This window comes from Papio anubis, chromosome 5 (assembly GCF_008728515.1).
Source record: "Papio anubis isolate 15944 chromosome 5, Panubis1.0, whole genome shotgun sequence".
Taxonomy (NCBI): domain Eukaryota; kingdom Metazoa; phylum Chordata; class Mammalia; order Primates; family Cercopithecidae; genus Papio; species Papio anubis.
The window spans coordinates 59,506,590-59,522,602 of record NC_044980.1 but is presented as its reverse complement, the minus strand read 5'-3'; the positions used below and the strand labels follow the sequence as shown (position 1 = coordinate 59,522,602).

General features: G+C 38.2%; 2 protein-coding genes across 4 annotated transcripts in view; one reads left to right on the top strand and one right to left on the bottom strand.

Moving 5' to 3' along the window:
- Positions 1–7,148, bottom strand: part of CWC27 (CWC27 spliceosome associated cyclophilin) — a 256,232-nt gene extending 249,084 nt beyond the window's left edge. Inside the window, exons 1-2 of one of the 3 annotated variants that reach the window (XM_031666192.1) lie at positions 6,867–7,148; positions 962–1,058 (exon numbers count right to left, since the gene is read on the bottom strand). In XM_031666192.1, the coding sequence (XP_031522052.1) occupies positions 962–1,058; positions 6,867–6,908 (139 nt within the window). In that variant the 5' untranslated portion in view covers positions 6,909–7,148. The remainder of the gene's footprint in view (positions 1–961; positions 1,059–6,866) is intronic. The other 2 variants (XM_021939392.2, XM_021939391.2) reach the window with 2 other exon arrangements.
- A 188-nt stretch (positions 7,149–7,336) lies between these two features.
- The window catches only part of SREK1IP1 (SREK1 interacting protein 1), a 47,155-nt gene continuing 38,478 nt past the window's right edge, over positions 7,337–16,013 (top strand). Inside the window, exon 1 of the mRNA XM_003899726.5 lies at positions 7,337–7,545. Within this exon, the coding sequence (XP_003899775.1) occupies positions 7,533–7,545 (13 nt within the window). The 5' untranslated portion in view covers positions 7,337–7,532. The remainder of the gene's footprint in view (positions 7,546–16,013) is intronic.

The window sequence follows — 16,013 nt, the reverse complement described above, 5'->3', positions numbered from 1 at the left end:
AAGGGAAAAACACTTAAGTGGATGTATAATTCTGCAGCATTTTAAAAAAAGAAAAATAGTTACTTTATTACTCAAATCTAAAAAAACTAGAGATAGTGATAATATCACTGGATGCTAGCTGGAAGGCTGTGTGGAGAAACTAGAATTCTGAACATTTAAAAATGGGTAGACTTAAACGTAAAAAAAGGAAGAAAAAGCATATCAATAAAAGGGGAATTAGTATGAGGATATGTATGAAAGTGGAAACGGAAAGGAAATGCTTAGGAAATAATATTCAACTAAAACCATGTGGTTAGTACAATGAGATAAAAAGTTGGATAGCTAGGAAGCCAAGCTGCCTGAGGATTGAAATAGCATATGAACAAGTAAGAGAGAAAAGAAATTAAAGATGAAAGACAGGAAGGGGAGCAGGCAAGAGGCAATTACAGTCATACAGGTGAAAGGCAGACTCGGGAAGAAATTGGTAAATTTGGTTTTACACTGGTTTTGTTATAGCTAACAATGGAAGACTCCAGTTGAAAAGTCCACTAGGCAATTAGATACGAATATTAGTACCAAGAAGAGAAGAAATGACTGAAGTTCTAAATGTGGTAGTCATTTGGATTGAAGTAACAACTAGAGAGTGATGATGACAGAGAACTAGAGGCAATCTTGGGGAATACCCAAATTTAGAGAATGAAAGAAAGAAGTGTAAGATAGCAAAGAAGACCAAAGAGGATCATAGTATTATTTGTTGAGATAAATTGCTCTGTTAAAAGTATTCAAATTTATTTTGGGTAGTTTTTATCTCTTATCTCCACTTCCTGACACCCAGTTCAATACCATATCCTCATAGCAACACCTGTCACTCATGACCACTATTTAACACTAGTCTTCAATGTTTGTGAAGAAGACACTGCAGTTTATTTTTAAATTGACAAAAATTTCTCTGGTAGAATAAAAGTCATAAGTTATAATTTACCTTCCAAACAAAGTTGGATAAAATTTCTGCAAGCTTTAGGAGCTTCTTTGGACCACAACTCTATGTCAATATCTCCAGCTGTAGTTTTCAATAAAACCTGTGGAAAGAATATTACATTTTATTAAATTATTATTTTGCTTAATAATCAGCTGAATGACTATTTGACTTGTAGCAATCACTAGTGAGCTTTCAATTTTAAAAGAAATATTAAAAATTGTGTTTGGCTTTTGTTGATATACTCAACAAAATGTCAAATATTCACTACAACTCATTGTACATTTAGATCTTTCAAAATACCATTTCAGAAAAAGTTTGGGATTTAAGGAAAAAAAGCATATATCTTTTTTAATCACAGAAAAAAACTTCATTCATTTAAAAAATGGTAATACCTAAAGTGAGAAGTTCACTTGAGGCTAGGAGTTCAAGAATAGCTTTGGCAAAACAGAGACCCTGTCTTTAAAAAAATTTGTTTTAGGCCGGGCGCGGTGGCTCAAGCCTGTAATCCCAGCACTTTGGGAGGCCGAGATGGGCGGATCACGAGGTCAGGAGATCAAGACCATCCTGGCTAACACGGTGAAACCCCGTCTCTACTAAAAATACAAAAAATAGCCGGGCGAGGTGGCAGCGCCTGTAGTCCCAGCTACTCGGGAGGCTGAGGCAGGAGAATGGCGTGAACCCGGGAGGCGGAGCTTGCAGTGAGCTGAGATCCGGCCACTGCACTCCAGCCTGGGCGACAGAGCGAGACTCCGTCTCAAAAAAAAAAAAAAAAAAAAAAAAAAATTTGTTTTAATTAGCCAGGCATGGTGGTGTTCCATGTTATTTGGGAGGCTGAGGTGGGAGGATCACTTGAGCCTGGGAATTTGAAGTAATAGTGAGCTATGATCATGCCACTATATTCCAGCCTGGATGACAGGGCAAGACCCTGTCTCAAAACAAAACAAGACAAAACCCCAATAATGCAAATTTGTTATAATCGAGTTTCCCATTGCATCAACTCCAATAAAACTGTATAGCAAATTAAGAAATTAAAGAATAATGAACCCATTAAGTTGTGATATTACAATACAATTTTATAATTGCCCTTTTTAATTACCTTTTACTCTCTCTGCTCATTTAACATCATGCTATTCCTAATTTACAAAGGAACATTCTTAATCTAACTCTGGTTTGTAATTTACTAAAATATTGTCTTAAAATCACCTTCTATAGTAAATAGAATCCTTTGATAGCCTTTCCACCAGCTCATAACAGCAGATACTCCTTGGTAGAACCAGAAACTTTCCAACAACTAAAACCCTCCCTGCTGGGCTCCCAGGAAACAGTTTATAATTGTCTTATTTGTAACCACAAATAACCAAAAAGCATGTTAGGCTCTAAATTTGAACATTGTGGCACAGCTGGAAACCAATTTCTCCAGTATTACTTCTTTTTTTTTCTCCCCTCATATACCAAAGTAATCAGTGTCAATAATTTGTGATCATCACAATCTTTTAGAATGCTCTTGCAAGTAAAGGGTATGCAATGTAACTGTTCAAATACATGAGCCTGTTTCTCATGGAAAGTCAGTATCATCGATATTAAGTCACATTTCACCACCCCAAAAAGAAACCCTGTATCCATTAGCAATCACTCCCTATTTACCCCTACTCCTACTCTCTGGCAATCATTAATCTACTTTCTGTCTATGTAGATTTGCCTATTAAACATTTCATATAAATGGAATCATACAATATGTGGCCTTTTGTGTCTGGCTTCTTTTACTTAGCATAATGTTGCTTTCAAATTACATAGGGCTTTCAGTTCTACACATCTAGTTTTTAAATGTCTTGAAAATCACAATGACTTTATACTCTTACTGGTAAATATTTCAAGACACAATATATATTTAAGGCAAAGTTCACCATTAAAAATAATAAATAGAAATCCATATTTACAATGGTCTTCATAATAATTTCTGATTTTTTTGACAGATTTCCCATGCTGAGGTATCAGCTCTATCATGTTCTTATGATTTGCTTGTTTATATTATTAATATTATTTTCAATAAGAAATTTGCGACGGCTGGGTTAGTTAATCTAAATACTATGGTCTATAAATCTATTTGGCTAGTCATTATGAAAAATTACATCACAACGCCAAAAAAGTGCCCTTTTTTTTTTTTGAGACAGAGTCTCGCCCTGTTGTGCAGGCTGGAATGTAATGACGCAATCTCAACTCACTGCAACCTCTGCCTTCCAGGTTCAAGCAATTCTCCTGCCTCAGCTTCCCAAGTGGCTGGGATTACAGGCGCGTGCCACCACGCCCGGCTATTTTTTTGTATCTTTAGTAGAGATGGGGTTTCACCATGTTGTCCAGGCTGGTCTCGAACTCCTGATCTCATGATCCGCCCGCCTCGGCTTCCCAAAGTGCTGGGATTACAGGCATGAACCACCGCGCCTGGACTTTTTTTTTTCTTTTTTTTTTTTTTGAGACGGAGTCTTGCTCTGTCTCCCAGGCCGGAGTGTAGCAGCGCGACCTCGGTTCACTGCAACTTCCACCTCCCTGGTTCAAGCAATTCCCCTGCCTTAGACTCCTGAGTAGCTGGGATTACTGGCGCACACCATCATGCCCGGCTAATTTTTTTGCATTTTTTTAGTAGAGACAGGGTTTCACCCTGTTGGCCAGACTGGTCTCAAACTCCTGACCTCAGGCAATCTGCCTCAGTCTCCTAAAGTGCTGGGATTACAGGCATGAGCCACTGCGCCTGGCTATCATCTTTTTATATATATTAAATAATGCATTTAAACAAACGAAAAAAAATACAAATATATATAGATTTTCTCCCCACAGGTCATGGATGGTTTTGCACATCCACTGAAGTATGCACTTACTGGTTTAGAAACCACTGCTCTAACGAACATACTAATTACATCATCCCCCCCTCCAGAGGCTCTGGAATCAGGATGCCCAAATTCAAATACTAACCCTTCCGCTTACTAGCTTTGTTACCTTGTGCACACTATCTGACATCTCTGTCACTTAATTTCCTAATCTAAAAACAGGGATAATGATATCTTTTAGGATTTCTGTGAGGACAAAATGAGCTATAATACATAGACTGCTTAGAAAAGCACATGATAAATAATAAGTGCTCAAAAAATGATGGTCATTATTACGTGTTTTTTTTTTTTTTTTTTTTTTTTTGGCTAAAGGCAACTTACACCTAGTAAAAAGAATGCATATATAATCAGGCCACCTTGCTCACCAGGGTTTCTTAATCTTTTCATTAATAAGCTACAGAATTAATAAAGAAAGTATATGGCTCCTTCCTCCTCTGGCCATACATTCTCTTCGGCCATCACTACTTTGTAGGCCTCCTTGGCTCTTTCTCTTAAAATTCCCAATTAATACTTTGATAATATCATGTTTCTTATAAATATATATGCAAATATACTTATAAAGCCATTTTGATTTTCAATACATTTAAAAACTAAGTGTGTACAACAATAAGACAGACCCCTATCATTTGAAAGCAACATTATGCTAAGTGAAGACGCCAGACACAATTTAGAATAAGTGATCATAATATGTGGAAATTTCATCTTCAGGGAATTACCTCTTATGCTTAAAAAATTTCTATCAAGTACTATATTTCTTTGCCTCATCTTCAGGGGCTAGGGTTACAGCAAAACACAGAACATTTATGGACAACCAGGGACCAAGCACTGGTATCATTATCAATTACTTCCCAGGCTGATACTAAGCTCTTTGAAGGGAGGAATTTTGTCCCATTTACTCTGAATGTCTCTGTACCCTTTCAATACCTAATGTACCATTAGATAGTAAAGGCAATAAACATTCATTGAACAGACTTATTACATTTGCTTCAAATTCTTCACACACCAAATTTTTGTCCACACTCTCAACCTTACAGAACTTAGAAGCTTTAATATCTTTGATGAGCCTTATGGTGGAAAAAGTCCCAAGTTGTTTTTGGATGAAAACTTGGGCCCTTGTGTTATCATTCAGCCCATTTCTGTTCAGAAGACAGTATTTATCACATTTTGCAGTTAAACATTTATTTGCATGATTATTCAGTCAATGTATACTTCACTCAATTAACTCATGATAACTCAGACAATGTGGTTTTTTTTGTTTCCGTTGTATCCCTAAAACCTAGCATAGAGCCTGGCAATTGATTTGCTCAATCATTATTTGTTGAATGAATAATCTATTCAGGAATATATCCTTGTTAAAGCTTTTCATCTATGTGACCATGTCAAATCTTCCTTTACAACAAAGCAATTAAGTCTGTCCTTGACCAGCAGCAGTGTAACCTCAAACTCACTGATGCTTAATACTCCTCAAAAAACTAAGAAAAATATAGTATTAATTCATCCATCCATTCGTTTATTCAATACATAACTGAACTCCTTCTATCATGTATCAAGTACTGTTCTAGATGCTTGTCTCTGCCCTGATGTTCCTTGCATTCTATAGGGGGAAGGTAGGAGGAAGGATACAGTAATACTAAATAATTAATAAATACCATGGAAAAAAACTAAAAAAGTTAAGGGGGCCAGAGAATGCTGGGATGCAAGGCATGATTGAAGTTTGCTATTTCATAGAAAGTAGGTAAGAAAGGACTCTTGGCTAAGGTCAACACTTGATTAAACAGAGGAACAGCAAGTGTGAACGCCCTGTCTGGCAGTATGGTAAATCTATTCAATCCCTACCAGTATTTATTAACTGGGGGTGATACTGCCCTCAAGAAACATTTGGAAATAGGAGGAGGTAGGTATTTTGGGTTTTCACATTGATATTAAATAAGATAGGTGAGGGGTGGGATGGACCCAGTAACCTACAATGCCCAGGAGAAGTTCAAAGAATTGAAAGAATTGAGCTGCCCAAAATACCCATTAAATTTTTGCTGGGAATTACAGCATTTTTGGTTTTGCTTTTAAATTGCTCTCATATTATCAAATGTCAATGAATAAAAGACTGCATAAATTATTTATGATGTAATCATATAACAAACAGGATGGTATGTTGTGTAAATTTAGCTTATCTTAATTCAACTAGATACTTTAAATCTCATTTTCTCCAATATGCTGATTCATCAAATTTCATATGAGATAGGCTAGGTCTCAATTTAAGAATTCAGGTGACACTTACTCCACAACGGACTCTTCAGCACAAACACCTTGGATGGGAATTGGCATACATTAGCCATCAAATCAATTAGAGAAACCTTTCCCCACTCTAATGTGGTAACAGTCCCCATTTCCCACTTTCTCTGACTGACAGTCATCTCAGGTTTTAAAATCAGCTCAAAAGATACCTTTTCCATGAGGTTTTTCCTAACTTTCCCAGTTGTTCACTACTCAGTACCGCCATAGCAACCTGGTCTCTTCTCCACAAGCACGCTTATCAGACATACAGGCTTTTGTTTACCTGTCTCACAAACTAAACTATAAGCTCTTCCGGGAAAACAACTACCTTACCCATCCATCTTTGTATCTCCGGCGCCTAGTACAGTGCCCAGTGCCTAGCAGGCGTTCAATTAATGATTGCAGAAGAAATGGAGAATGAATGACCTCAAAGTTAAGCAAAGAATATATCAAACTCAGAAATGTACGTTTAAAAACCTAAGACTCTAGAAATCGGTTGCATGAGCTGGGTTAAAGCAGAAAATAGGACCGGAATGCTGGTAGGTAGAGAAATCTCCACCTGACTTTTTCAAGTACGTCCTGAAAAGTATAAACTTCAGTGTTTCGATGCAACATTGTCCACATGCAGGAGTAAAGACAACACTTATTGTGGTCTCTTCCTACCACGAGATCCCGAAACCCGTCCCCCACCCCAAATTCGGGAAATCTCACTTTGGAGATCCCAGGATCCCAAGTTCCCTAGATGAGGCTCTCACCTTCCCATTCGTGGGAGGCTCCTGGATGTAGATGTTGCTCATCCTGGTCAGTACAAAGGACTTTGCTCCTTATGAGGGATTAGAGCGGACGGCCGGTCACTAAAGCTGTCCGCCTAGGAGTACACTCTTTCTTAAGTCGAGTGGTGCAGGAAAGCTTCAGTTTGTCAATATCACGCAAGACGGGGACACCAAACACTACCCTTGCCCAAAGGAGCCCCTCACGGACGCCGCCATGTTGTTACCGGACCCGAGCACCGCTAACCCTGAGAAGGGTTATTCCAGTGTACTCCAGGGAACGAGAGAAGTCTGTAAAGTTATTAAAGCTTAATGTAATTTGTATTACAATATTAGAAGGGACACTTCATAAGTCTTGGCTGTGTTTACACTACTCGCGTGTGCAGATCAAACTGAACCCCCCCCCAAAAAAAACTATCAGTAATGGTTCAGACCATGTGTCTTTTGCAATATGACTCGTCCGGAAACTGCATCCGCGTCTACTGGTTCTGCTGCCGCTAGAAACGTACAGGGCCTTCCCCACCGTAGCGACGGTGCTGCTGCGCTGGGGGAAGGAAAACGGCGATTTGGCTGTGCCTTGTTCTCGCAGCTGGCGGGAAGCAAGCGCCACTTCGAAAGCCGGAGGCTCAAGTGACCCCTCTTACCACCGTCATGGCAGTCCCAGGTAAGGAGCAATTACAGGGCCTCTGCGTCCGAGATCCGAAGGGAGCGCAAGGGAGGGTAGGGTAGGGTGCGGGGTGTGGTGATCAGCGCCCATGGGGATTTAGGCGGAGGCCTTAAAATTCACAGGTTTGTTTTGTTTACATGAAAAAGTTTACACTCCAAAGATACACTCTGAAGGAAAGAAAGTAACTGTCTTCCTCCAGGAGCCAAGCCCCAGCTGCATGGGATTACAGGGAAAGTGTATTGTGGAAGGGAGGGAGGAGGGGGAGACTGTAACTGTGGGCCTAAGGGGGCGAGCAGCCAAGAAAAACTACCTTAACTGTGGTATGGCTTAAAACTAAAATTTGAAGTGGGAACACTTGGCCGACCCAGGTAACCAGAGGCGTCGTCTGTCCTAGAAGTCGCTAGGACCCACCGGGTGTCCGGGTTCTACTCCTAGCTCTTCCTGTTGTATGTAGCTGCTCCGTGGCCATAGATTGGTCGTTTTGTGCTTCTGGGCCTCAGTTTCCTTATAAAAAGAAGGAGCTTTGTTGAATTATATATAAGATTTATTCTAACTCTCAAATTCTGTGTCCAGAAGTTACAGACCTAAAAACGGTGAACTCTGCAGAATAATTACTTAAAAGATTTTCTCTCCTCAACTACCAGCTTACTTGGAAGTTCTAGTAGCTGAGAGCATCTCCTCAAACCGGCTTTGCCACTGCAGAACAGTGGTTGCAGGAGACATTTTCAGAAATATACACTCCTACACCCCACCTCCCAACTTGGAAATTCACAGTGCGCCTTAGTAATAGAAAAGATTCTGAGAATTACTATGGTTCAGAGTCCTAACTTTGTTTAAACCTGCCCTTCCCAGTATTATTTGACCAGATTCTTTGTTCTATGGCAGCCTTTTTGAACATCTTTCTGCAGATAGCTGTTACTGGAACACTGTGCTTTTGTACTAACTGCAGTTTGCGAAGGAGTACATCTGGAGCTGTGAGAGAGGAAATATATACTCTTTATTAAGCCTACTGTGTGCCAGGCACTGGTACTAGGCATTGAAAATACAGTGGTGAGCAAGGTAGACATGGTTACGCTTCACACAGAACTTATAATTTAGCAGTGAAGAGAGAGAAATTTATACAAAGTGGGACAAGTGCCATGACAAGGAAAATACAAGACCTTAGGAAGCACAAAGTAAGGCCACCAGACACTCAGGATGGGCAGAAGGACTTTCCAAAGGATGTAGCACTTAGGAGGTCATCTAAATTGTAGGAGGGGTGGCTTGAAGGGAGAGGATAGTGCAGTTGGAGGAACTGGATACGTAAAGGAAGAGGAAATACGTGAGAAGAGGAAATGAAAGATGTTTTCTATGGACGGAACTCAAATACAAATAGGAGATAAGTGAGAAATTAAGTCGAGAGATAGTAACTGTAGTAAATATTGACTAATATTTATGTGTCAAATATGTCAGATACTGTATCAAACATTGTATTCTATCTCATTTAATATTCATAACTACACTTTGAAATGAGTATTAATATTCCCATTTTACAGATGAGGACACTGAGGGACAAAGAAATCCAGTAATTTGTCTATTATGAGACAGCTGGTAAGCAAGAGGTCAGTCTGGTTCCTCTAGACTGTGCACGTCATTCATTTTGCCATTGTATAGGTTAACTTTCAAGGTAGCTTCCAGCTCTTTAAGGACCTGTAGACCATGACAAGGGGTTTGGCGTTATCCTACAAATGATAGGAAGCCATTTAAGGGTTTTAAAGCAGATTCACATTTTGGAAAGATAATTCTGGCTAGAAAGTAGATTGGAGACAAAGTTTACCAGTTAGGAGTAATTCTGGTGAGTTATGATAATGTGTGGCTAAGATGTGGTCCCAACAGGTAAGGAGAGAAGCGGATAAATTGAAGATACATTTTTGATGGTAGAATCATTAGGAGTTGATGATTGATTCAATGTGGGTAGGTAAAAGAGGAAATGAGGTTTACCTGGGTTTTACTGTTAAGCAGTTGGGTGGGGCTATTTACTGATATGACAACACCTCACAAGGGGCAGGGGTTAAGGGGATGATGACATCCAATTTGGGGCTTGTTGTGTTGAGGTTAGTCAGACATAGGAATACAAATAGTTAATAGTAAGAGATATAATTTGTAGCTTAGGAAAGAAGTCAAAGACAATGATTTGGGTGTTATCCACACACATAATAGGAGGTAAGGCTATGGGAGTGGAGCACTCTGCTTAGATGGTGTGTAGAATGTGAACGGAAGGTCTGTAGCTGAAGCCTGGTCAATATCTAAGAGGCCAGCCGCGAAAGATAAACCTACACGGTAGATTGCCTAGGCATCCTGATAGGCCAAATCAGCTCTGGTGATCTTTGTACCACACAGCTGCGCTCAAAGTTGACCTGTTGTCATAACTGCTCATTTCATTACTTGAGCAAGCCTTTTGGGCACCTGTGTGATATGGGCACTCTGGAGGAAACAGTGCCATAGTCTGTGCACTCATAAAACTTTAAGCAGTATATGAAAATGTGCTACTTAAGAAAGGGGACAAAAGTGATTTTTTAAACCCTTATTAAAATTCTCTTAAACTTAGACCAGTGTTATAGATATGTTAACCTTCTTTCAATTCAAAATAATGCTTCAAAGTATAATAATGTAAAATTGTGCTATTAAGCTAGACGATAAGGTATAGATAAACTGTTTAAACCTAGCAAAAATTGAGATAATAGGTGTGACAGTGCTGTAAAAGTACAATGCAAGTGTCATTAGAAAATACAGATACAGAAAATCATAAGATAATTTCTTGGATGATCGATCCAGACAGGGTATTAAAGGAAAATAGGACTAATCTAAACCTTTCAAGGTGATCATGAAGGAGGACAAGTATTATGTTATGCTCTTTAATTTTAGGTTTAATGGATTCAGTTTGGCATTTCTTGGGGTGGTCCTGCTAGTGATTATGACAAGGTATGATTATAAAGTAACAAGGCTGCTTTCTGCAAACCACACATAAAAATCAGCCTTGTCTGTTTTATGATCATGTGCTTCACCTGTGTTTTCATAGCATTGTGTATAAGCTTATACCATTATGTAGGTAATACAATGAAATGTAGGCATTTAGGAAAATCTTAATCTTAGTCGTTATTATAGAAATAATATTTGATCACAGGTTTCAGTGAAATTTACTTTCTTTGAAAAACTGCTTTTCCTGTTCACAGTTGTTGAAATTACCTCCAACATTCATGTCAGTGATTCACCACTCTCCATGAAGAGTTGAACTGGCACAAGTGGCAATGTATGTTACTGATGTAGTTGGCACAAAACTGTTTTCTTGTTATCTCCTTCACTGAAGCCTATAGCCAAGGTAGGGAGTTTTTCTATGGCCAAGTTAACATTTCAGTCTGGCACATCACAGTGAATAAGATTTTTAAAACACATTATGATAGTATCTTAGTAATAGAACAATTCTAAATTACATCCAATTGCTCTTTATTCCTAAACTAGACTATAGGTAATTTCTTTTCTCTCTAGTCTATATTGCACATTGCTGCTAAAATAATTTTCCCAAATCATATATCTGATCCTGCCATTGCTGGGAGGCATGAACTTAGTTCTTCACCCCATCTGTGAATTTTGTAATTCTCTTCAAGCCACTTAACCTTTTGGAGATTCAGTTTTTGTGTCTCTATAATAGAGTTGAAGGCTAAGGTTTCTTAAGTTTCTAACGTGTTAAAATGCCAAATCTCCCCATCTCTCTCTGCAAGAATGAAGTGCACACTCCCGAGCCTGACTAAATCACTGTTTCTACTCTTTCCTTCCACCACTCCCCTCATGTATTCTACAATCCTGCAAAAATCTGATTTGGCCAATTATTCTGTGAACCTCTCAAGTGCTTTCCTACCTACGAGCCTTTGTTATTACCTCCTATTTTGCTTGTAACTACCTGTGGGAAGCTTTCCTGATCTCTTAGCTGAAACTCTTGCCTGCCACTTTTTCATAGTTACTAAATAGAGCTCTGTGTCTTTTATGGAACCTGGCACATTCTGTCATGGATTACAGCTGTGAGTGCATTACCATAGGTAAACTAGTATAGTGTCGCTTCCCATGGGCTCCATGCAGCCCAAGATGACTGTGAATGCAGCCCAACACAAATTCGTAAACTTTCTTAAAACATTATGGGATTTTTTTGTGTGATTTTTTTTTTTTTAAAGCTCATCAGCTATTGTTAGTGTTAGTGTATTTTGGTGTATTCTATAGTTTATACCCTCATAAAACTTTAAGCAATACATGAAAATACTACTTAAGAAAGGGGACAAAAGTGATTTCTAAGCTCTTATTAAAATTCTCTTAAACTTACACCACTGTTAGAGATATGTTAACCTTCTTTCAATTCAAAATGATGCTTCAAAGTATAATAATGTTAAATTGTGCCATTAAGTTGGATGGCAAGACATAAACTGTTTAAACCCAGCAAAAATTGAGATAATAGGTATGACAGTGCTGAGATAATAGGTGTGACAGCGCTGAGATAATAGGTGTGACAGCACTGAGATAATAGGTGTGACTGCGCTGTAAAAGTACAATGCAAGTGTGGCCCGAAACAGTGTGGCCCAGTGAAGCCAAAAGATTGAATATCCCCGTAGGGGCTTGATTCATCCCTATGGCTTCTCTAACATGGAGTTCAAAGTTATACCCATGATAGGTAAATAATGAATAATTAGAGGGTTGATTACTAGAGGGTTGAGTACTATTTCTGCTGCTCAGCAGCAGATTTCTGCTTAGCAGCAGAAATAGTACTAAACAGATTAAACTAATACAGTCTTCATTCTGTTTCATTAGGTAATTAAATTTCTGTCTCTTAAACAAATTTCTCTGTCTCTTCTTTTTTTATTTTTTATTTTTTTGGGACGGAGTGTTGCTCTGTCACCCAGGCTGGAGTGCAGTGGTGCTATCTTGGCTCACTGCAGCCTCTGCCTCGCGGGTTCAAGTGATTCTCTTGCCTCAGCCTCCTGAGTAACTGGGACTGCAGGCACATGCCACCATACCCAGGTAGTTTTTGTAGAAACAGGTTTTACCGTGTTAGCCAGGATGGTCTAGATCTCCTGACCCTGTGATCCGCCCACCTCAGCCTCCCAAAGTGCTGGGATTACAGGCATGAGCCAACGCACCCAGCCTCTCTGTCTCTTCTTACACCGTTTTTCTTCACGGATTAGTTGTACTTTGTGAGGCATGTAGACTAAAGAATTTTATATGTTTCATATCAATATAAAACTCATATCAGTAGTTTAAACAGCTCTTTGGTTGGTTTACTGTTTCTCCCTTTGGAGTCAAATGATTATGAAGGCATTTTTTAAATTTTAATTTAATTAATTTATTTATATATTTATTTGGAGACAGAGTCTCGCTCTGTCACCCAGCTGGAGTGTAGTGACACAATCTCAGCTCACTGCAACCTCCGCCTCCTGAGTTCAAGTGATTCTTATGCCTCAGCCTCCTGAGCAGCTGGGATTATAGGCGTCCACCACCATGCCTGGCTAAGTTTTGAAATTTTAGTAAAGATGGAGTTTCACCATGTTGCCCAGGTTTGTCTTGAACTCCTGGCCTCAAGTGATCTACCTACTTCAGCCTCCCAAAGTGCTGGGATTACAGTTGTGAGCCACCACACCTGGCCTATGAACGCATTTTTAATGGGCTATTAAGACATCTGCTATTTCAGAATACTTACATTGAGAAACTCATTTAGCTTGTTTTTTAAATTATCTTATTAATTAATGAAGTATTAATGTTTTAGTAAAAAATGTCTAATTTCTACTGATTTTTCTACTTTGACTTTGGTACAATATTTGGAGTCCCAAAGAAAGGAGTGTATCTATGAATTTTTAATATAAATGGTATAAAAGTAAAATACTTGGAATTTTACTTTGCATCAACTTAAGCAGAACATATGTATTATATAAATAGATATTACCACTTATAAAATATGGCTGCAGTTTGAATTTTAAAAGCAGAAGAAACTGAAATTGTCTTTATAGGTCCCCAGATTGTAACTAAAACCGTAATGGAGTAACCAAATGTAAAACTTGTTACCAAACAAAATTAATCTAATTGACTCTAATCCAATTAAAAATGAAAAGAATGGATCCTGTGACAGAAGTAATTGCAATTTCTAATTAGTACTAAAAAACTTAGTTACTTAAGCTGTATATGTTTAAATTTAAGCGATTGTAAAAAATATTTTAATGAAAATGTCTGGCTTCCCTAAATTCCAAAATAGACAATAAGAAAAATATAATATTAAGTTCTAAGCATCACTGTTAAAGTTCCCAGTGACTAAGTTGTTGACTTCGGAAAGATAGGTGTTGTAAAATTTCAAGGAAATAAATTAAAATCAAATATGAGATTCCTTTGGTGACCACTGACGAATCTCAAGCAACTGTTGAGGACTCCATCTTTCTCTCAATTTTTCTCAGTCCTTTTATTTTTGCCCCTTCTTTTTGGTTTTCTCAGTATTTTCTGTTTCTTCATTGCCTACTGTTAACTTTAAAATTTTTTTTCTTTTGTGCTAACTACTAAGATATAATTTACATGTTTTAAAAACAGCACAGATCACAAATGTTCAGCTTGAAGAATTTTGACAAATAAATTGAGTGTGTGTGTATATGCACACGCATATTTCTTAGCTGGCAACTGGGGTCCAGAAAAGTTGCCAGTTCCCAACTTCTGAAGTACAGTCATGCACCACAAAATGATATTTTGGTTAATAACTGACTGCATATACAATGTTGGTCCCATAAGATTATAATACTCTTATTTTTACTGTATCTTTTCAATGTTTAGGTATATTTAGATACACAAGTACTCACCATTGTGTTACAACTGCCTGCAGTATCAATACAGTGACTTAGGAGCAATAGGCTATATCATAGAGCCTAGGTGTATATAGGCTATATCACCCAGGTTTATGTACACTGTGACATTGCCACAAGGACAAAATTTCTGTGTTGTGCCTCACAACACATTTCTCAGAATGTATCCATGTCATTAAATGAAACATGACTGTATTTTCTTAAGCTTATAACCTCAAATCAATAAGTATTTGTTGAGCACCTCTTAGCAACTCTACATCATGGTAAGCACTGAGTTGTATTCAAAATTATGTGGCTACTTTAAGTTACTGAAAGATAAAGGACCAGCCCAATTACCTGATTCCTCCCACCACCACCCAAGTTGTTTAACAGAATACTAGATTCAGAGTAAGCCCTTAATATTTAGCAAGTATAAGAATGAAGACCTCTAAAATTTGTTCCTGACGTCATGAGTTGATAAAATTTTATAGAAAGTCTGCAGTGTAGCCTCTCTGAAGAATTTACAAATGCAATCATTGCCTTTTGTCAGATAATATTTACTTGACAATTACTTTTCTTAGTGTTACAGTTTTGTTTGGGGGAGATTTCCAGATTGGTTTTTGAAAGGGTAATTTGATCACCTTTCACATTTTAAAGGTGCCAAAAGGTATATAGTGACATGTCTCTTAACTCTTTCTCCGTCTGGACTTAGTTTTCTTTCTTCAAGTAACCAATGTATATCCTTACAGAGGTACGTCTAATATCTTCTGTAAGAATTAAAGAAAGAGGTAAGAAACATGAAAAGATGGCTTGCCAGTCATGACAGATTTATTTAGAGAAAACAAACCTGAGAGGCGCCTTCTGGCCAAGTTAGGTGAGAGGCACACTTGCTTACAAACTAAAAGTTCTTAAAGATTCAGGGTGGGAGAGTTTATCAGAGGCTTGGACTGCTTCTCTGTCTCTTCCTTGTGCTTATCTGTGAGGGAGAGTCGTGTGTCAGTTCCCATACATCTTTCTGCAGCTGCAGGCATATCCCCCAAGTCTGCTTTTATCTTTTCTATCCTAGTGCACCTGAAGGGGAAGGAATGTGCTTATTAAGGCCCACTATTTTACTGGGGCCCATTGTATGAGGGTGAAGTTTGGCAGTTGCTCAAGAGACTTCCCCTCCAACTCCCTTTGGGCCTGAGCTATCTTACCTGTATTTTATTGTCTGCTCTTTCTGGCTGCTTATAATTAGAAGAGAAGTAATTTCCTTGGAATGAGTGAGGCTAGAAAGGGAGCTGGAATTTAAAGTGGTGGTGTTTGTCTGAGAAGACAGTGCTCCTACTCTATCACCTTTTTTTAATACAAATGGCAACACGCCATTAACACTGTTATGCACCTTGCTTTTTTTCTTTTTACAATATATGTTAGCGATCATAACATCATTAAATAAAGACCATCCCCATTATTTCATACCATAATTGATTTAACCAGTTCCGTATTGACATTTAAATTATTTCCACTCCGTCCCTATTACAAACAATGCTATAGTGAATAACATTCTACATAAGTCAGTATGCATTTGTGCAAATAAATTGGGAGAACTAATTCCCAAATGTGAGACTATTGTATCAGAGAGGTATA